The sequence below is a fragment of the Phascolarctos cinereus genome, unplaced genomic scaffold (assembly GCF_003287225.1).
Source record: "Phascolarctos cinereus isolate Bilbo 61053 unplaced genomic scaffold, phaCin_HiC Scaffold_8;HRSCAF=390, whole genome shotgun sequence".
Lineage (NCBI taxonomy): Eukaryota > Metazoa > Chordata > Mammalia > Diprotodontia > Phascolarctidae > Phascolarctos > Phascolarctos cinereus.
The window spans coordinates 41,963,712-41,979,432 of record NW_027556291.1 but is presented as its reverse complement, the minus strand read 5'-3'; the positions used below and the strand labels follow the sequence as shown (position 1 = coordinate 41,979,432).

The following is a 15,721-nucleotide window of genomic DNA, read 5'->3' as shown; positions in this document are numbered from 1 at the left end:
TTGGCATATGGTCTATTTTGAACTGGTTTAACTACCAGATCAAAAGAATGATCATTAATATGCCAATGTCACATTCAAGGCAGGTCTCTAGTGGACCCAGGGGTTTGTCTGTGATCCCCTGCTGTTCGATGTTTTATCAGTGATTTGGAAGAAGGCATAGAAGGAATGTTAGGAAAACCTGCAGATGTCATGAAGTGCAAATGGGTAACTAACATGTTGGATGACAGGGTTAGAAGCCAAAAAGAACTCTCAACAGACTACAACAAGGGGCTGAAACCAGTCAGACGAAATTTAATAGAGGTAAATGTAAAGTTATACACACAGATGAAAAAAAAAACAATTCATAAATACAGGATGGGGAAAGGTAGGATCTGAAACAGTTCCTGCAAAATCTGATCTGGGGATCTTTAGGGACTGCAGGCTCACTATGAATCAATAGTGTAAAGTGGCACAAAAAAAGCTAATGCTATCCTAGGTTGTAATAAGAGTTGCATGTTATACAAGAGTAGAGAGAATGATGATAGCTAGACCTGCTGCACTGTGTCTCAGTCAGATCTCATTTGGAATAATGTGGGTAATTCCGAGGGTAGCTTTTTAGGAAGGTGGCGTGGCCAGAGAAGGGTGAGCAGGATAGGGAGAGGATGGGAAGTCGTGGAGTAGAAATATAATGGAAACAGTGATCACTATGGCCCAACATGACTTAGGTTCACATCTGATCCTGAGCAAATCACTTAACTTGTTTGGGCCTCAGTTTCTAAATCTGTAAAATGAGAGCATTGGGACTAGATGACCTTTAAGGTTCCATCCAGTTTTAAATCTACAATAGTTTAACCCATACCATATGAGGATCTCAGGAAGGAACTAGGGGTGTGCCTTCAAACTGGGTTCTGTCCCAGAACTCTCTCTCTCTCTCTCTCTCTCTCTCTCTCTCTCTCTCTCTCTCTCTCTCTCTCTCTCTCTCTCTCAAACTTTTACAAAAGAATATTTACTTTAAAGGTATAACAACAACAAACTTGTAAACATTTTTCCCCAAACATCTGAAGGGCACAGACCCTTCCTATATCACTTGGGTCTCAGGGAACGGGGGGGGGGGGGGAGGATGAAGTTCACAGCTTAACTCAGTTTGTACATAGCATTAGTCCCACCAAGTTCCAAGTTCCAAAGCCACCCCCACCCCCAACCCCAGAGCTGGCTTTCTAAGATCCTGGTTACTCAGGGCTTCTCCAGTGGGTTGGTTGCAACACCTGGCTTAGAATCTTGGGCTTCAAGGTCTTCGTTGCTTGAGCTACTGGCTTGGGGATTCCACTCTATGCACCTAGAACTGAAAAGAACAAAGGAAAGAAGACCAAAACGCCCAGCCCATTTCTCAGGGCCAAAGAACCTAAGGGGAGGAGAAGATGGTCCTTGGTCCCTTCCTCCTCCAGCCTACTGCATGGGCCCCTGTGCTGAGTGAATGAGTCACCCCTGGACCCCCAGTACCTCATCTTACTCTAGACTCTCCATAAGTCCCATGATCGTTTCCAAGCAGGTAACTCTCAAATTTCTCTATCTAGCCCTAATCAATCTCCTGAACTGGAGGCCCACATCACCAACTGCTTACTGAACATCTCTAACTTTGGCATGTCAAACTCAATATGCCCAAAACAGAACTCCTCATTCTCTCCCCTAGAGTTCTTGCCTTCCCACTTCCCTATTGGTGTAGACAGCACCACCATCCTTCTAGTTCCCCAAGTTTCTAACCATGGAATCCTTCTAGGCTCTTCTATCTCTCTTATCCTCTCCACCCCATATTTAATTACCTGCTAAGTCCTGTCAATTTTCCCTCTACAACATCAAGTGTGCTCACATTGCTACTGGTCTAGCTTATTACCTCTTTCCCAGATTATTGTAACAACACCCAAATTGGGCATCCAGCTTCTAGTCTTTCCCAACTCTAATCCACCCAGCTGCCAACATTATCTTCATAAAGAATAGGTTTGACCACACTACTGCCCTGCTCAAAGATTTTCAAAGTCTTCCTATTGTCTCCAGGGTAAAATAAAAACTCCTTAGCTTGGTATTCAAGGCCTGGCCCAATTTAGCTCTGGTCCACCTTTCCAGTCCAATGGTACCTTGTTTCTCCCTCAGTTGTCAAACTGGACTGCTCCGAATCACCCAAACTTGACGTCCATCTCCATGGTCCATGCTTTTGCACAAGTCATTCCCCATACCTGGCACTCTGCCACCATCTTTGCCTTTCAGAATTCTTACCTACTTCCTGTGCTCAGCTCTGGTGCCAGCTCCTCTGGGAAGACTTCCCTCGTGCCTTCAATTGGCAGTGCTCTTTCTCTCCTCAAATGACCTGGTATTTGCTTTTTCTTTTTAAGAATTGTACCCTCCCGCCCTCATCCAAGGGGAATGTAGACTCCAGGACTGCAGGGCCTAGTTCATCTTTGTATTGCCAACACCTAGCACAACAACTGGCCTTACTCTCACTATGTAGCTAACCCACCTTTTATTCAGCTCATATGTTTCTCTGATGGAGTCCTTTATGCCCAAGCTTTCGAGTGCTTCTTCTTCTGCAATTTGTGGCATCCTGTTCATGTTCACCATGTACCTGTTCATTGCCCATCTGTATCCAAAGCTGTGAATAGGAAGGCTAATTTCATCACATCATCAAACACTTTGGTAATAGAACAACTCATTAAACAATAGATCCTTGCCCCAAAAAGGTGGCTTGAACCCTAGAGCTAGACCTAGGTATTCTCTCCCTTGGGGCAGAACCATATTCTTAGCATGCACCTTCTCACACCACTTAACACAAATTTTACCAATGGGAATGACATCAAAGAAGAGGCCTTGCCATCTGCTTTGCTGCTGTACTCCAAGGACCACAGGACCTTTCCATCTAACTTGTAGCCAAAACCTTCCCTATGCCATTGCCTCCCCCATTAGAGTGTGAGCTTCTTGAGAGCAGGGACTGACTTTTCTATTTATGTTGCCGGGGATTAACACAGTACTTTGTATGCAGTATCATTCATTTTGCTCTTTAGCAAAGGCTACATTTGTCACAACCTTTGCCTGGCCCTGCTGGATGCATCTACTAGGAGAAACCTCTCAGATTCCCCAACATACCTTCAAAGGTAAGTTGAGCAGATCATAGAAGGATAGCATTCTAGAACTAGAGCTAGAAGAGACTGCAGAGGAGGAAACTGAGTCCCAGGGGTAAGAAGTGACTTACGTAAGGTCACACATGGGATCACAGAGTTAGGCCTAGAAGACATCTCATAAACAAACTTCTTCATGTTACAGATGGGGAACCAAGGGTCCAGGAAGTTAAAATGACTTGTTGGAAAGCAAAGGGAAAGCCAGTCATGGTAGGTGATTGCAATTCTCTCAGCCTATTTAGGAGCATCAGGATGTAACCTCGGGGTTCATGCTGGTCATCAGACAGCCACCAAGGAAGCGTCAAAGACAGCTAAGTCAAGCTGGAAGAGTATGTGTTATAAGTATGAAGGAATATATTAGTGAATGGAAGCGGAGGCTGATTTTAGCAGTTGTATGGGGAGTAATCCCAGAGAGGATGATTTGGAAGTCAGTTAGTGACGAGATGATTTCAGTGATTCATGCAATATGTCTGTCAGTGATTCATGGATGGGGGAGAGTACTCAAGTCGTGAGTGTCAGAGTGAGGAAAAAAACTGGAACTTAGGCTGTGCATTGAGAACTGTGTGAGGGAATGCATGGGTTTGGGGATGTGGTGGAGAGATGGCAGTACTCCGACCCGGACATGAGGGCCCCTGGGCCAGGCCCCCATGTTCCTTAGCCTCAGCTATGGCAGACATTAAAGCTGCAAGATCAGATTCCAGCCTCTTTAGCTCTATTGGAATTGCGTATTCCTGAACTCTTGCAAGTTCTTAATGGGAAGAGATGTGCCTGGGGGGCACAGGGTGACCTTGGCAAACAGGTATTGGTGACATGAGCAGGACAGGTACATTTTCTCATTGAGTCACAGGCCCCAGCAGCAGAACACAGGATCTCAGTGTTAAAAGAAGGCACCTGACATAAAAGATTTCAAAAAAAATGTGTTTAGCTCAGTTCTGACTTGTTCAAATTCAGCATGTGTTGATTGCCCTTTTCGTCCTTTAAACAAGACATTGCTCCATTAGCTGCATGAGTCCCCTCAACACTCATGGGCACAGTTGGCACTCCATGGATCTTTGCCTGCTTGGACTTTGTTCTTTACGCGCATTTAAGTCATGTTTGATGAATGCTGTTTCCCCACCTAGACTGCAAACCCTCCCAGGGCCAGGGGGCCATAGGGCATGCTTCTTTGTTGATTGACACACAGAATCACAGAATGTCCAGGTTAGAAGGGAGCTCAGCAGCTATCTGGTACAACTCACAGCCCAAAGTGAGGAGGACAGTCTTTAGTACCTTACAAAGGCACACATTCCACTTTGGGACAGCTCCATGCTTTGCAATTTGTTCCTGAGATCCAGCCGAAATGTGCCTTTCTGAAATGTCCCCAGTTGCTCCTAGTTTGGCCCTCTGGGCCAAATGTTACAGCTCTAATCCTTCCACCATATGAGGGCCTTTCAAATACTTGAAGATAACTCTCACATCCCACCACCACCCACTGTTCTGTCTTTTAGGCTAAATATTGCCAGTTACTTTGATACTGAGATGGCCCAGATTTCTCACCGTCCTGGTTGCCCTCCTGGCTATTCTCCATCTTATCAATGTCCGTCCTACACTGTAACACCTGGAACCCAACACAATGTTCTAGATCAGAAGTGTCAAACACATGGGCCTGTGGCTGCATTGAGGGCTGCAGTGTTCCCTCATGTGGGGAAAGCAGATTAAAATGAAATTGGGAAATATTTAACAAAATAAATTAAAATACAATACAACACAGATAATGTTAACTTGTGGTTTTCTAAGTCACGATGCAGCCTGCAGTGTATGGTTCAGTGGCCCATATCTATTTGCTCTAGATGTGGTCTGATCAATCAGTTTTTCAACAAGCATTTTTTAAGCATCTCCTGTGTGCTGAGGATACCAAGTCAAAAACTACAACAATCCCTGACCTCAGTGTGATTGCACTTTACCTGGAGAGACAAGATGCATGCCTAAGGAATGTACAAAATATGGGGGCTAGAGACTAGACAGGTGATTTCATTAGTCTAGTGAACTCTCAGGTGAAGAAATCCCCTCTACCAAAGTATATTGGCGCCTTCTCTGGGTTGGACCCGGTTTTGAATTCCCACCTCTGCCACTTGCTGTGTAACCCTGGGTAAGCTCCTTACCCTCTCTGAGCTTCCTGTTTAAACAGATCTTCTATTTGACAGTAATTTCATGCTGTTGCTCAGATGGTTCTCTTGTCCACCTTCTGAGATTCTGCTCATCCTTTGAGGCCCAATCCTCATCTCATCTCTTCCATGAAGATTTTCCTGACCACCTTTGCCTCCATTGTTTTCACCTTCCCTTGAAGGCCAACAGCCCTTCCTGTCTTTATTACTGCCCACCTTATTACTTAACTGCTTCCTTTGCACACGTTTGCTTCCTGGGGCAACCAGGATGGTGGGAAATCCGGGCCATCCTCAGTATCAAAGTAACTGGCAATTTTTAGCCTAAAAGACAGACATGTCTGCTTCCATGTCTTCCATTTATTTGATATTCACTTCAGTACTTGTCACCATTCTTTGGAAGCAGTGGACATGAGCAAAGTGGTAAAAGGCCTATGGTTCCATCCCTAGCAAAGGGCAGCAGAGATCAGGAGTTGGAAGTACTCAGAAAGGGGGCCAATGATTGCTAGCTAGGGAGCTTCAAGAAGCCAAGAAAGAGGAGAGGTCATGAAACTGACCTCTATTTGCTGGTCGAAGGGTGATTACAAAGGTCAGAAAGGGAGAAATTAAGTTTCCCCTATTAAATTTTAAGCTCCTTAAGAGCAGGGACTAGGAGGGGCAGCTAGGTGGTGCAGTGGATAGAGTACCGGCCCTGGAGTCAAGAGGATCTGAGTTCAAATCTGGTCTCAGACCAGATACTTGACACTTATTAGCTGTGTGACCCTGGGCAAGTCACTTAACCCCAATTGCCTCACCAAAAAAAAAAAAAGAGAGAGAAAGAGCGAGAGCAGGGACTGTCTTTTGCCTTTCTTTGTATCCCCAAGTACTTAGCACAATGCCTGGCACATAGAAGGAACTTCAGAAATGTTAGGTGACTGACTGATGTTTGATGGTCAGCTGGAGCAGGGAGAGATGCCAATGATTCCAATGACAAGACTAACAGGTTGAAGATGGAAATTGGAAATGAGCTACAGACCAGGTTCATTGATTCTTAGGAGGAGATTTACTTTAACATCAAACCTATGGGTGGAGCAGGGTCCTTTGGCCTTACCCTTATAATTCTGGATTTATTATAGGTGGCAGATATCATCCTCATTTTACAGATGAGGAAACTGAGGCTCAGAGATGCTAAGTCACTTGGTCAGGGTCACACTGGAGCACATAGGACACAACTAAGTGTCAGAGTTGGTATTTGAACCCATGTTTTTCCTGACTCCAACACTTTACTGCCTCTCATGGGAAAAGCTGTTCCTGGCCAGGGCATCCAGACTTTACCATGAAGGAACTTTTGGATTGGGATGGATAGGAATAAAAGAAGGGAAAGCACTAGACTTGGATTCAAATCCTGTCTCTGCCATTTATTAGCTTTGCTAGGCTAAGCCATGAATACTACTACCACCCACTGATACTTTGTTGTGAATTACTTTATTGGATTACTCCAGTCACTTAGCAAAGCACAGGTACATGAGGTTTGGTGTAGTAAGGGGGAGGGTAAAATCCAGAACATGGGCCATTGCCTCAAGCTCAGGGGATAAGCCATTGGGAGTCCCAGACAGTAGGAAGTCGAGACAGAGAATTCAATGGAAGTCAGATACATGAAGAGGATACAAGGGCACCCAAGACAAACCACCTGGGTTCATTTAGTTAGAAGGCACTTTAATGTTCATCTCATCCAACCTTACTTTATACGTTTGTCAAGGACCAGTCTTAGACCTCTGTCTTTGTGGAAGGCACCATGACATGATGGAAAGATAGCTAGATTGGGAATTAGAAGGCCTGCATTCTAATCCAGGCCCCACCATTAGCTGTCAGAGGCCTGAGGCCTCAATTAGAACAGTAGTTACTGTTCTGGAGGGAGGGGAATGGCTCTATAAGGGTGTCTTAGGCAGTAAGCCAAGGCTGGAGGCAACTCATTTCATCCCTGGCATTTTCACCTGTCATTACACGGCCTCAGCCAAGAATCTTCTCTCACCTCTTCCATAATCCAAGACAGACACAACTAATAAAACTCTTATAGGTCATTCTGCCAAGGGAACACAGGTACCCCGTTAGTGTCTGATTAAGCTGACCCAACTTCCAGGGAGCCGTCACACTTGCACATAAGAGTGGAAACTTAGTACTGCTGCCACCATATTGGTATGCTAAGTCAACAAGGTTACCCAATCTCCTTTGCACACAGACTGCTCCACTCCATATGCTACCTTAGCAGAACAGTGTGGGGGGGGTACTTTCAAATCCCTAGTGAGCTCCTGTTGCTGGGACCTGCATTACATTTTTTGTAGCTAATTACCACCTTTTGTGGGGCAGAATTCTAAGCACTTGTTCTTCCAAGGTAATAGTACCTTTATGTTGCTCCCTCCTCCTATCCTGTGTAGATATATGATCACCCCACATCCCTATATGCTGTTAACACTCACTAACTGAGCAACCCTGGGCAGATCATGTGATCTCTCTGGGCCTCTTTCAGTTCCCTTGTCTGTAAAGTGAGGAAGGTAGACTAGATGACCTCAAAGGTCTTGTCTGGCTCCTATGCTCTTTGGTTCATTCTGAGGTCTCTTTTCTGTCAAATTGGGAATGACCAAATGTAGGAGAAGACTGAAGACCTTAAAGATGGATGACTTCTCTTTGAACCTACCCATAAGGTCGCTTAACTAGCGTCCAAGAACGTCGAACGAGCATCCTGCACGTCCCACACTCTACCACACAAAGGGGACATTTTGCCAATTTGTAACTGAAATTTTGTAATGGTTGCTACATCATTAAATGAACATTGGCCTGGAAAACAGTAGTTGAAGCAGGTTCACAGAGAAGATGATGAGTTTTTTTTTCCCCCTCTTGCTTTCTATTTGAACTTCAGTCAGAATTTGGCGCGATAGTCTCATTGCTAGAGTTTATGGGGTGTAACTCCCCCTACTGTTTGCTTTGGCTGCGCCAAGCTTCTTTTGATGAAACTTGAGGTCAGTGGTTGGGAGAAACATGTCATAAATACTAGGCCTGTCTTGAAGTTTCTTAGATCTCAGCTGAGCAACATCTTTCCAAGGAACTCATAAATCACCAGGCAAACCAACATTCATTGTCTGCATTCGTGTCAGGGAGAAGAAAAAGAAATAATGAGAACCATCATGTGGAGATTTATATGGCATGAGCACAGATCCCTTTCCACTCCTCCAAGGGGCCTGAAAGGGGCCCCCGATAAAGGGAGTAACCCATAAGGAGAACTGAAGTACAAATCACCAAGGAGAGATTCCTTAGGGCCTTCGCTTTGATGCCTGGGATCCTGAGTGACAACCTGACTTCTTCTACCTCTGTGGGGGAGCCACAGCTTCATAAACCGGAGGCAGCTAAAAGCCCTGAGGGGAGAGCAGCAGGAGCAACGGCTTATCAAGGTTAGAAAGTTCTTTCTGTGACCAATCTCACGTTACCCTCACAATGACCTTGTGAATTACACAGGGCAAGTAGTCTTATTCCCATTTTTCAGAGGAAGAAACTGAGGGTTGGTGAGGGGAAGTGATTGGCCCATGTTCTAGGAAGTGGTGATTTAAGCATCCATCTCATGTCTTTGGCCCTAAGTCCACAGCTCTTTCTCTTAATCCATGCTGCCTTCTTATAAGAACTGGAAGGGCAGTTTCGAATATTAATTATAAAGGAGATTGGGAAGATCCTTGGGCACTGAGTCTAAACCACTGTGCAAGGAGCAGTGGCTGGATTGACAGAGATCCTGTTGGTTGTGGAAAAGATTAGTTTGCCTTCCTCTGATTATATACATTTCCCAAGAAGCCTTCGGATCTTTGGGTTAGTTTCCTGACATCACACCCGTGAGAACTGGGAAGTAACAGTAAAGGCTTTGCCTAATTATCAATTTGCTAAATATAAATTCTGGCTAAAAGACATACAAGTGTAGTCTTACAAAACTAAGGTAGCTTAGCTAAGTGATTCTCTTTGAGAACTCTGGCACATTAGAAAGGAGGGAAATGAGCATTTATATAGTGTCTACTATGTGCCAGGCATTGTGCTAAGCGCTTTACAGATATTATCTCGTTTAATTCTCACAACAACTCTGAAAGGTGGTGCTATTATTCTCGCCATTATGCAGGAAACTGAGGAAGCAGAGGCAAATAGGATTAAGTGACTTGCCCAGGGTCACACAAGTAGTAAATGTCTGAGGTCAAATTTGAACTCAAGTCTTCCTGACTCCAGGCCCAGCACCATATTCACTGTACCACCTAGCTGCCTCTACATTCCTGGGGAAGCACTCAGTCTCTCCAAAGAGATGGGAAGCTGCTTAAAGCTGGGGACATCCTCTGTATGACTTCCCACTCTACTAGGGACTCAGCAAGAACTGAATTTTTCTCCTTACCCACAAGGACAGGTCTTAAAATGGGAAGAAAATGGAGGATGAGACAGGAGGGCCATTCCACTTCCTTTAATAATTTTTTTTAAATTAACAAAATCTATTTATTTTCCTCCCTTCTACTCTCACCACCCATTTTTTAATAAAATAAAAAGCAAAGAAAAAAACAAAACCTTGGTAGCAAATAGGTGTAGTCAAGCAAAACATTTCCACATTTGCCATGTCCAAAAAATACAGTGTCCCAAAAGTCTTAGTATGTTTGTATGCTTTAATAGTGAAGGTTTAAGCTTTGATAACTTTAAACTGTAGTGAGACTTATGTAACAACTTGGATATGTCTCTTCTGTACCCCAAGTCTATCACCTCTCTCATGTAGTAGAAAGCATGTTTCCTCACCAGTTTTCTGGAGTCATTGTGGGTCATTGAGTTGATCAGAGTTCTTATGGCTTTTCAAGTTGTTTGTAATTACGATTGTGGTTTTTTTGCATAATTGTTGGTTCTGCTTGGTCCACTCTGCATCTGTTCATACAAGTCACCTCAGGTTTCCTTGAAACTGTCTCTTTTGTCATTTTTTTTTGTTTTTGGTTTTGGCTAGGCAGTGGGGTTAAGTGACTTGCCCAGGGTCACACAGATAGTAAGGGTTATGTGTCTGAGGCCAGATTTTAACTCAGGTCCTCCTAAATCCAGGATCAGTGTTCTATCCACTGCGCCACCCAGCTGCCCCACTTTCATCATTTATTACTGAGTAGTGTTCCACCACAACCATATATCAAATTCTGTTAAGCTTTTCCTCAACTAATGAGCACCCCTTTAGTTTTATGATCTTTACCCCCACAAAAAGAATTGTCATAACTCTTTTGTACATATGGGTCCTTTTCTCTTTGATCTCTTTGGAGTTTAGGCCTAGGTCATCTCGCTTCTTTTCAAGGGCATATACACGTTTCCTGTTATCATTCAGCAACCACAAAGGCATGTGATAGAACTCTTGTTGATCTCTTTTCCATCACTGCTTCCAAGGCCCCAGTCTTACTGTTGGTTATCCTAGCAACTGAAGCTACAGTTAGCCCAGAAGGATCATGGTGCTGACAACAGCTTGTCTCCTTGTAGCTGAGCTTCTATTATCAGCTTCTGGGTTTCATTTCTTCTTGGCTACCTTTTGCCCATTCTGTTTGCTAAGGTCAGTGACTAGAGAGCTTCCCACTGATAGGGGCAAGTCCACAGCTCTGTAGTCATAGCCAAAGCTATGAACGACCATACCCAAATGAGGGCGGTTGGACCAAAGTCAGGCAGAGTGACCCTAGAATGAGATGGTTTATTCTTTGGACTTGCGGTGTGATTCAGGCTTAGGAATTCTTTACAACTCCCTTTTAACTCTTTTATGGGAATTGTCTTTCCCAAAACCCATTTCTCTGCAAAAGAAACTCCAGGAACTTGTGGAGGCTGAGCTACAAAGCCCACTTCTTTTACTAGCTTTCCTCCAGATTGGCATGTAAATAAATCCAAACTGGAATAGAGCTAAAGGGAGAAGGCAAAGTCTTAGTCCAACTCCCTTCTGGTCTACAGTCTGCCTTTATTATGTATATTTGTCTGCTGCAAGGGAACAATTAAAAAACAACAACAACAACCACCTACACTGTCCTAAGTCTTACTATTTCCGTCCATATCATTAATTCCACTAAGAAAGTCCAAAGATTTTCGTTGGAGTCCCACCTTTACCAGTTACTGACTTGGGCATGTTGCTTAACCCTTTGCCCCTTGGGCAAGTTTCTGGAACTCAGTTCCTTCATCTAGAAAATAAGTGGGATTGGAAGAGCATCAGAAGACCTGGATTCTAATCCTAGCTCTTCCACTTACCAGCAGCGTGACTTTAGTCAAGTCACATAAATCACCTCTCTGGGACTTATCTATAAAATGCAGGGGCTGGACCCAGTGGCCTCTTAGGCTCCTACCCCTTCCAGCTTGGAATCTGTAGATAGAATCACTAGATGACCTCTGAGCTTTATTTCTTCTAGCTCTGAATCTCTGACCCTCCAAATTGTGCCTTCATAGACAGTGCAAAGTACTAGTGATTGGAAGTAATGATCATACTTTATCTTTCCATTCCTCCCAGTGGTGTAGTTTAATGCTTTGGACATAGGAGGTATTTAGGAAATGTTTGATGATTAGAAACTGAATTAAATTGAAGGGAAAAGTCAGCCTAGCCCCTTGTCAAATGCTGAATTATCGATGTCTCAATGAAGGCAGTTTGAGTGTATGTAGGCCAGTCAGAAGCAGTGCAGTGGTGGACAAGAAAGATGTATCTTTGCCGCTTCACAGTATGCTTTTCTTTGAATCCTTGAGCGTAGGTAATACAAAGAGTATTAATCCCATTTTATAGCTGAAGAGACTAGCTTTGTAGACATACTTCCTAAAGTCTCCTCATCCTGTGATAAAGTTTTCAATTGCTCTAAGTATCAGTCTGAATCTACTAGAGGAAGAGGGAGGAAGAGTAGCTGTTGGCTCCATCAATCAGCAAATATTTATTATGTGCTCAATAAAAAATTGAGGCCATTCCCCAAGTGCTCCTCCTTCTTCCCTGTCATCTCACGTCACTCAGACACCTTTCCCCCACTGTCTCCTCTTTAACTTGGCTTGGATGGAGAGGTGACCCTTTGCCAAGGCCCTCTACCTATCCCCTTGATCCCCCACCCTCCTTATTTCTCCAGCATATTTCCCCCGCTCTTCCCCCTTATCTTTGTTCTCTCCCTATCTCTTCCCTTCTTCCTTCCTACCTACAAATATATCTGTATCTCCCCATCTTTAAAAAATCCTCATGTGATCCTACCATCCCTGCTAGCTATATCTCTCTTCCCCTTCTCAGCTAAACTCCTTGAAAACATCAACACTTAGTGCCTCTATTTCCTCTCCTCTCACTCTCTTGTAAACGGTTGGAGGTCTGCCTTCCAGCTTCATCATTCAACTGAAACTCCCCTCTTCAGAATTACTAATGATCTCTTAATTGCCAAATCTAACCAACTTTTCTCAGTCTTCATCTTCTCTGTCAGTCAGTCAGTCAGTCAACCAGCATATATCAAGCACTAAGTGCTAGGCACTGTGCTAAGCACTGAGAACACAAAGAAAAGCAAAAGACAGTCCCTGCTCTCAAGTTGCTTACAATCTAACATAAACAACTAGGTACAAACAAGATTTACACAAGTCAAATTGCAGATAACGAACAGTAGGAAGGAATAAGCATTTGATGTTCATCTCTTGGCTACCCTCTCCTGTCTAGGGCCTTATAACACTGCTCTCGCTATCCTGGTTCTCCTCCTGCCTGTCTGTCTGCTTCTTTGTAGTCTCCTTTGCTGGTTCTTCATCCATGCCATGCCCTCTCACCATAAGCGTTTGTTTTTTTTTCTTTTTATTTATTTTGTTAAATATTTCCCAATTACATATAAAAATTTTAATAATCACTTTAAAAATTTTTGAGTTCCAAATCCTCTCCTTCCCTCTCCTCCTTCCTTGAGAAGGCAAGCAATTTGATATCAGTTATACATGTGAAATCGTGCAAAACATATCTGCATATGAGCCATGTTGCAAAACACAAAGAAAATAAAACAATAAAAATAAAGGCTAAAAAAATGTCTGCTTCAATCTGTATTCAGAGTCCATCAGTTCTTTCTCTGGAAGTGGATAGCATTTTTTCATCATAAATCCTTGGGAACTGTCTTGGATCACTGTCTTAATCAAAGTAGCTAAGTCTTTCATGGTTGATCATCCCTACAATGTTGCTCTTACTGTGTACAATGCTCTCCCGGTTTTGCTCACTTCACTTTGCATGAGTTCATATAAGTTTTCTGAAGTTTTCTGAAACCACCCTGATTGTCATTTCTTAATAGCACAGTAATATTCCATCACAATCATCTACCCCAACTTATTCAGCCATTCCCCAATTGACCGGTATCCCCTCGATTTCCAGTTCTTTGCCACAACAAAAAGAGCTGCTATAAACAGTTTTGCACAAATAGGTCCTTTTCCTTTTCCTTTGACCTCTTTGGGTTATGGACCTAGTAGTGAAATTGCTGAGTCAAAGGGTATGCAAAGTTCTATACCTCTTTGAACATAGTTCCACATTGTTCTCTAGAGTGGTTGGGCTAGTTCACAACTCCAGCTGCAATGCATTAGTGCCCCAATTTTCCCACATCCCCTCCAGCATTTGTCATTTTCCTTTTCTGTCATGTTAGTCATTCTGATAGGTGTGAGGTAGTATCTCAGAATTATTTTAATTTGCATTTCTCTAATCAACACTGATTTGGAGCATTTTTTTATGTGACTATAGATAGCTTTGATTTCTTCTGAAAATTGCCTGCTCATATCCCTTGACCATTTATCAGCTGGGGAGTGACTCTTATTTTTGTAAATGTGGCTTAGGTCCCTATATATTTGAGAAATGAGGCCTTTATCAGAGACACTTGCTATCAATTTTTTTCACCATGGGTGTTTCTTAAGGTTCTCTCCTGGATCCTCTTCACTTTTCACTCTGTACTCTTACATCATCTCTCATGTGTGTTCATTCAATTATTATCTCTGTGAAGAGGATTCCCAGATTGCTATATGTACCCTTAGTGTCTTTCCTGATCTAAAGTAGTGAATCACCAGTTGCCTTTTGGACATCTTGAACTAGATGTCTCATAGGCATTTCAAATTCAACATATCCCAAACAGACCACATTCCCTTTCCCTTTACAGTCAAGGGCATCACCATCCTCCCAGTCACCCAGACTTGCAACCTCTGTGTCACCCCTGATTCCTCCATTTCAATTATCCCACATATCCAATCTGCTGCCAAATCTTATTGGTTCTCCCTTCCCAGCATCTCATTGGTCTCTCTCCATTCACAATTGCTCACAATTCATTCACAATAGTTCAAGCCCTGATCAACTTTTACTTGGAGTAAGGTAAAATCTTCTCACAGGTCTCCCTGCCTCAGGTCTCTCTCCACTGCAATTCATCATCCATTCAGGTACCAAGGTGATTTTTCTAGTCTAACCACATCCTTCTCCCATCTGCCCGCCCATTCAGTGAGCTCCAGTGAATCCCTATTACTGCCAGGATCAAATATATAACTTTCTGGCATTTAAAGCTATTCACCAACTGGTCTCTTCCTAACTCACACTTTATGCCCTTTCATACCTTCCAGGCCTACTTGATTGTTTATCACACCCAAGGCTCCATCTCCTCTCTCCATGCCTTTGTACTGGCTTTCCCTCATGCCTGGAATACTCTTCTCACTTCTGCCTCTTAGCTTCCCTTAAGACTCAGCTAAAATCCCACCAGGTGCCCCTAGCTGCTAGTGCCTTTCTCTTTCATGTTACTTTCCAAATGCACGGTATCTTCTATGTACCTGGTTATTTCCATGCGATCCTGCCCTTTAGAACGGGAGCTTTTTGAGGGCAGGGAGTGTTTTTATCTTTGTTTTCCCAGCACTTAGTACAGTGTGCCAGGAGCGGGGTCGAGTGCTGAGGCTACAGAGACAGAAGTGACAAATGTCTCAAGGAATTTACATTCCAGCCCATATAGAGGGAGGTATTGAATATTTACACCATCATTCCAAGGTCATTTGGGGTTAGAGGACACTAGAAGCTGAGCAATTAGAAAGTATTGCTTGAGCTGAGTCTTAAAGGAAACGAACAATTCTAAGAAATGGTGAGGAGGGCATGCATTCTTGGAACGGAGAACATTCAGTACCAAGGCCCAAAGATGGAAAATGCATCTCTATGTATGAAGAACAATAAGGCTAGTTGGCCTGGACCACAGAGTACATGGAGGGGAAGAAAGTATAAGACTGGAAAAGTAGGAAGTGACCAGATTATGAAGGACTTTAAATGGCAAACAGAGAAGTGTATATTTGACCACAGAGGTAATAGGCAGCTACTGGATTTTAAGTGGTGCAGTGGATAAAACATCTGGAGTTAGGTGTTCTATAGAATGGGCCTGGAGTCAGGAAGACCTCAGTTCAAATCCTGGCCTCAGACACTTACTAGCTGGGCGATCCTGGGCGATTCAT

General features: G+C 43.5%; 1 protein-coding gene across 3 annotated transcripts in view; it reads right to left on the bottom strand.

The window, feature by feature from the left end:
• Positions 1–271: 271 nt before the first annotated feature.
• PABIR2 (PABIR family member 2) overlaps positions 272–15,721 on the bottom strand; it is a 100,518-nt gene continuing 85,068 nt past the window's right edge. For 2 of the 3 annotated variants that reach the window (XM_020969777.2, XM_020969776.1), the window contains 2 exons: positions 2,492–2,623; positions 272–1,321 (listed from right to left, as the gene is read on the bottom strand). In XM_020969777.2, the coding sequence (XP_020825436.1) occupies positions 1,213–1,321; positions 2,492–2,623 (241 nt within the window). In that variant the 3' untranslated portion in view covers positions 272–1,212. Of the gene's footprint in view, positions 2,624–15,721 lie in introns of all 3 variants that reach the window. The other variant, XM_078147868.1, reaches the window with a different exon arrangement.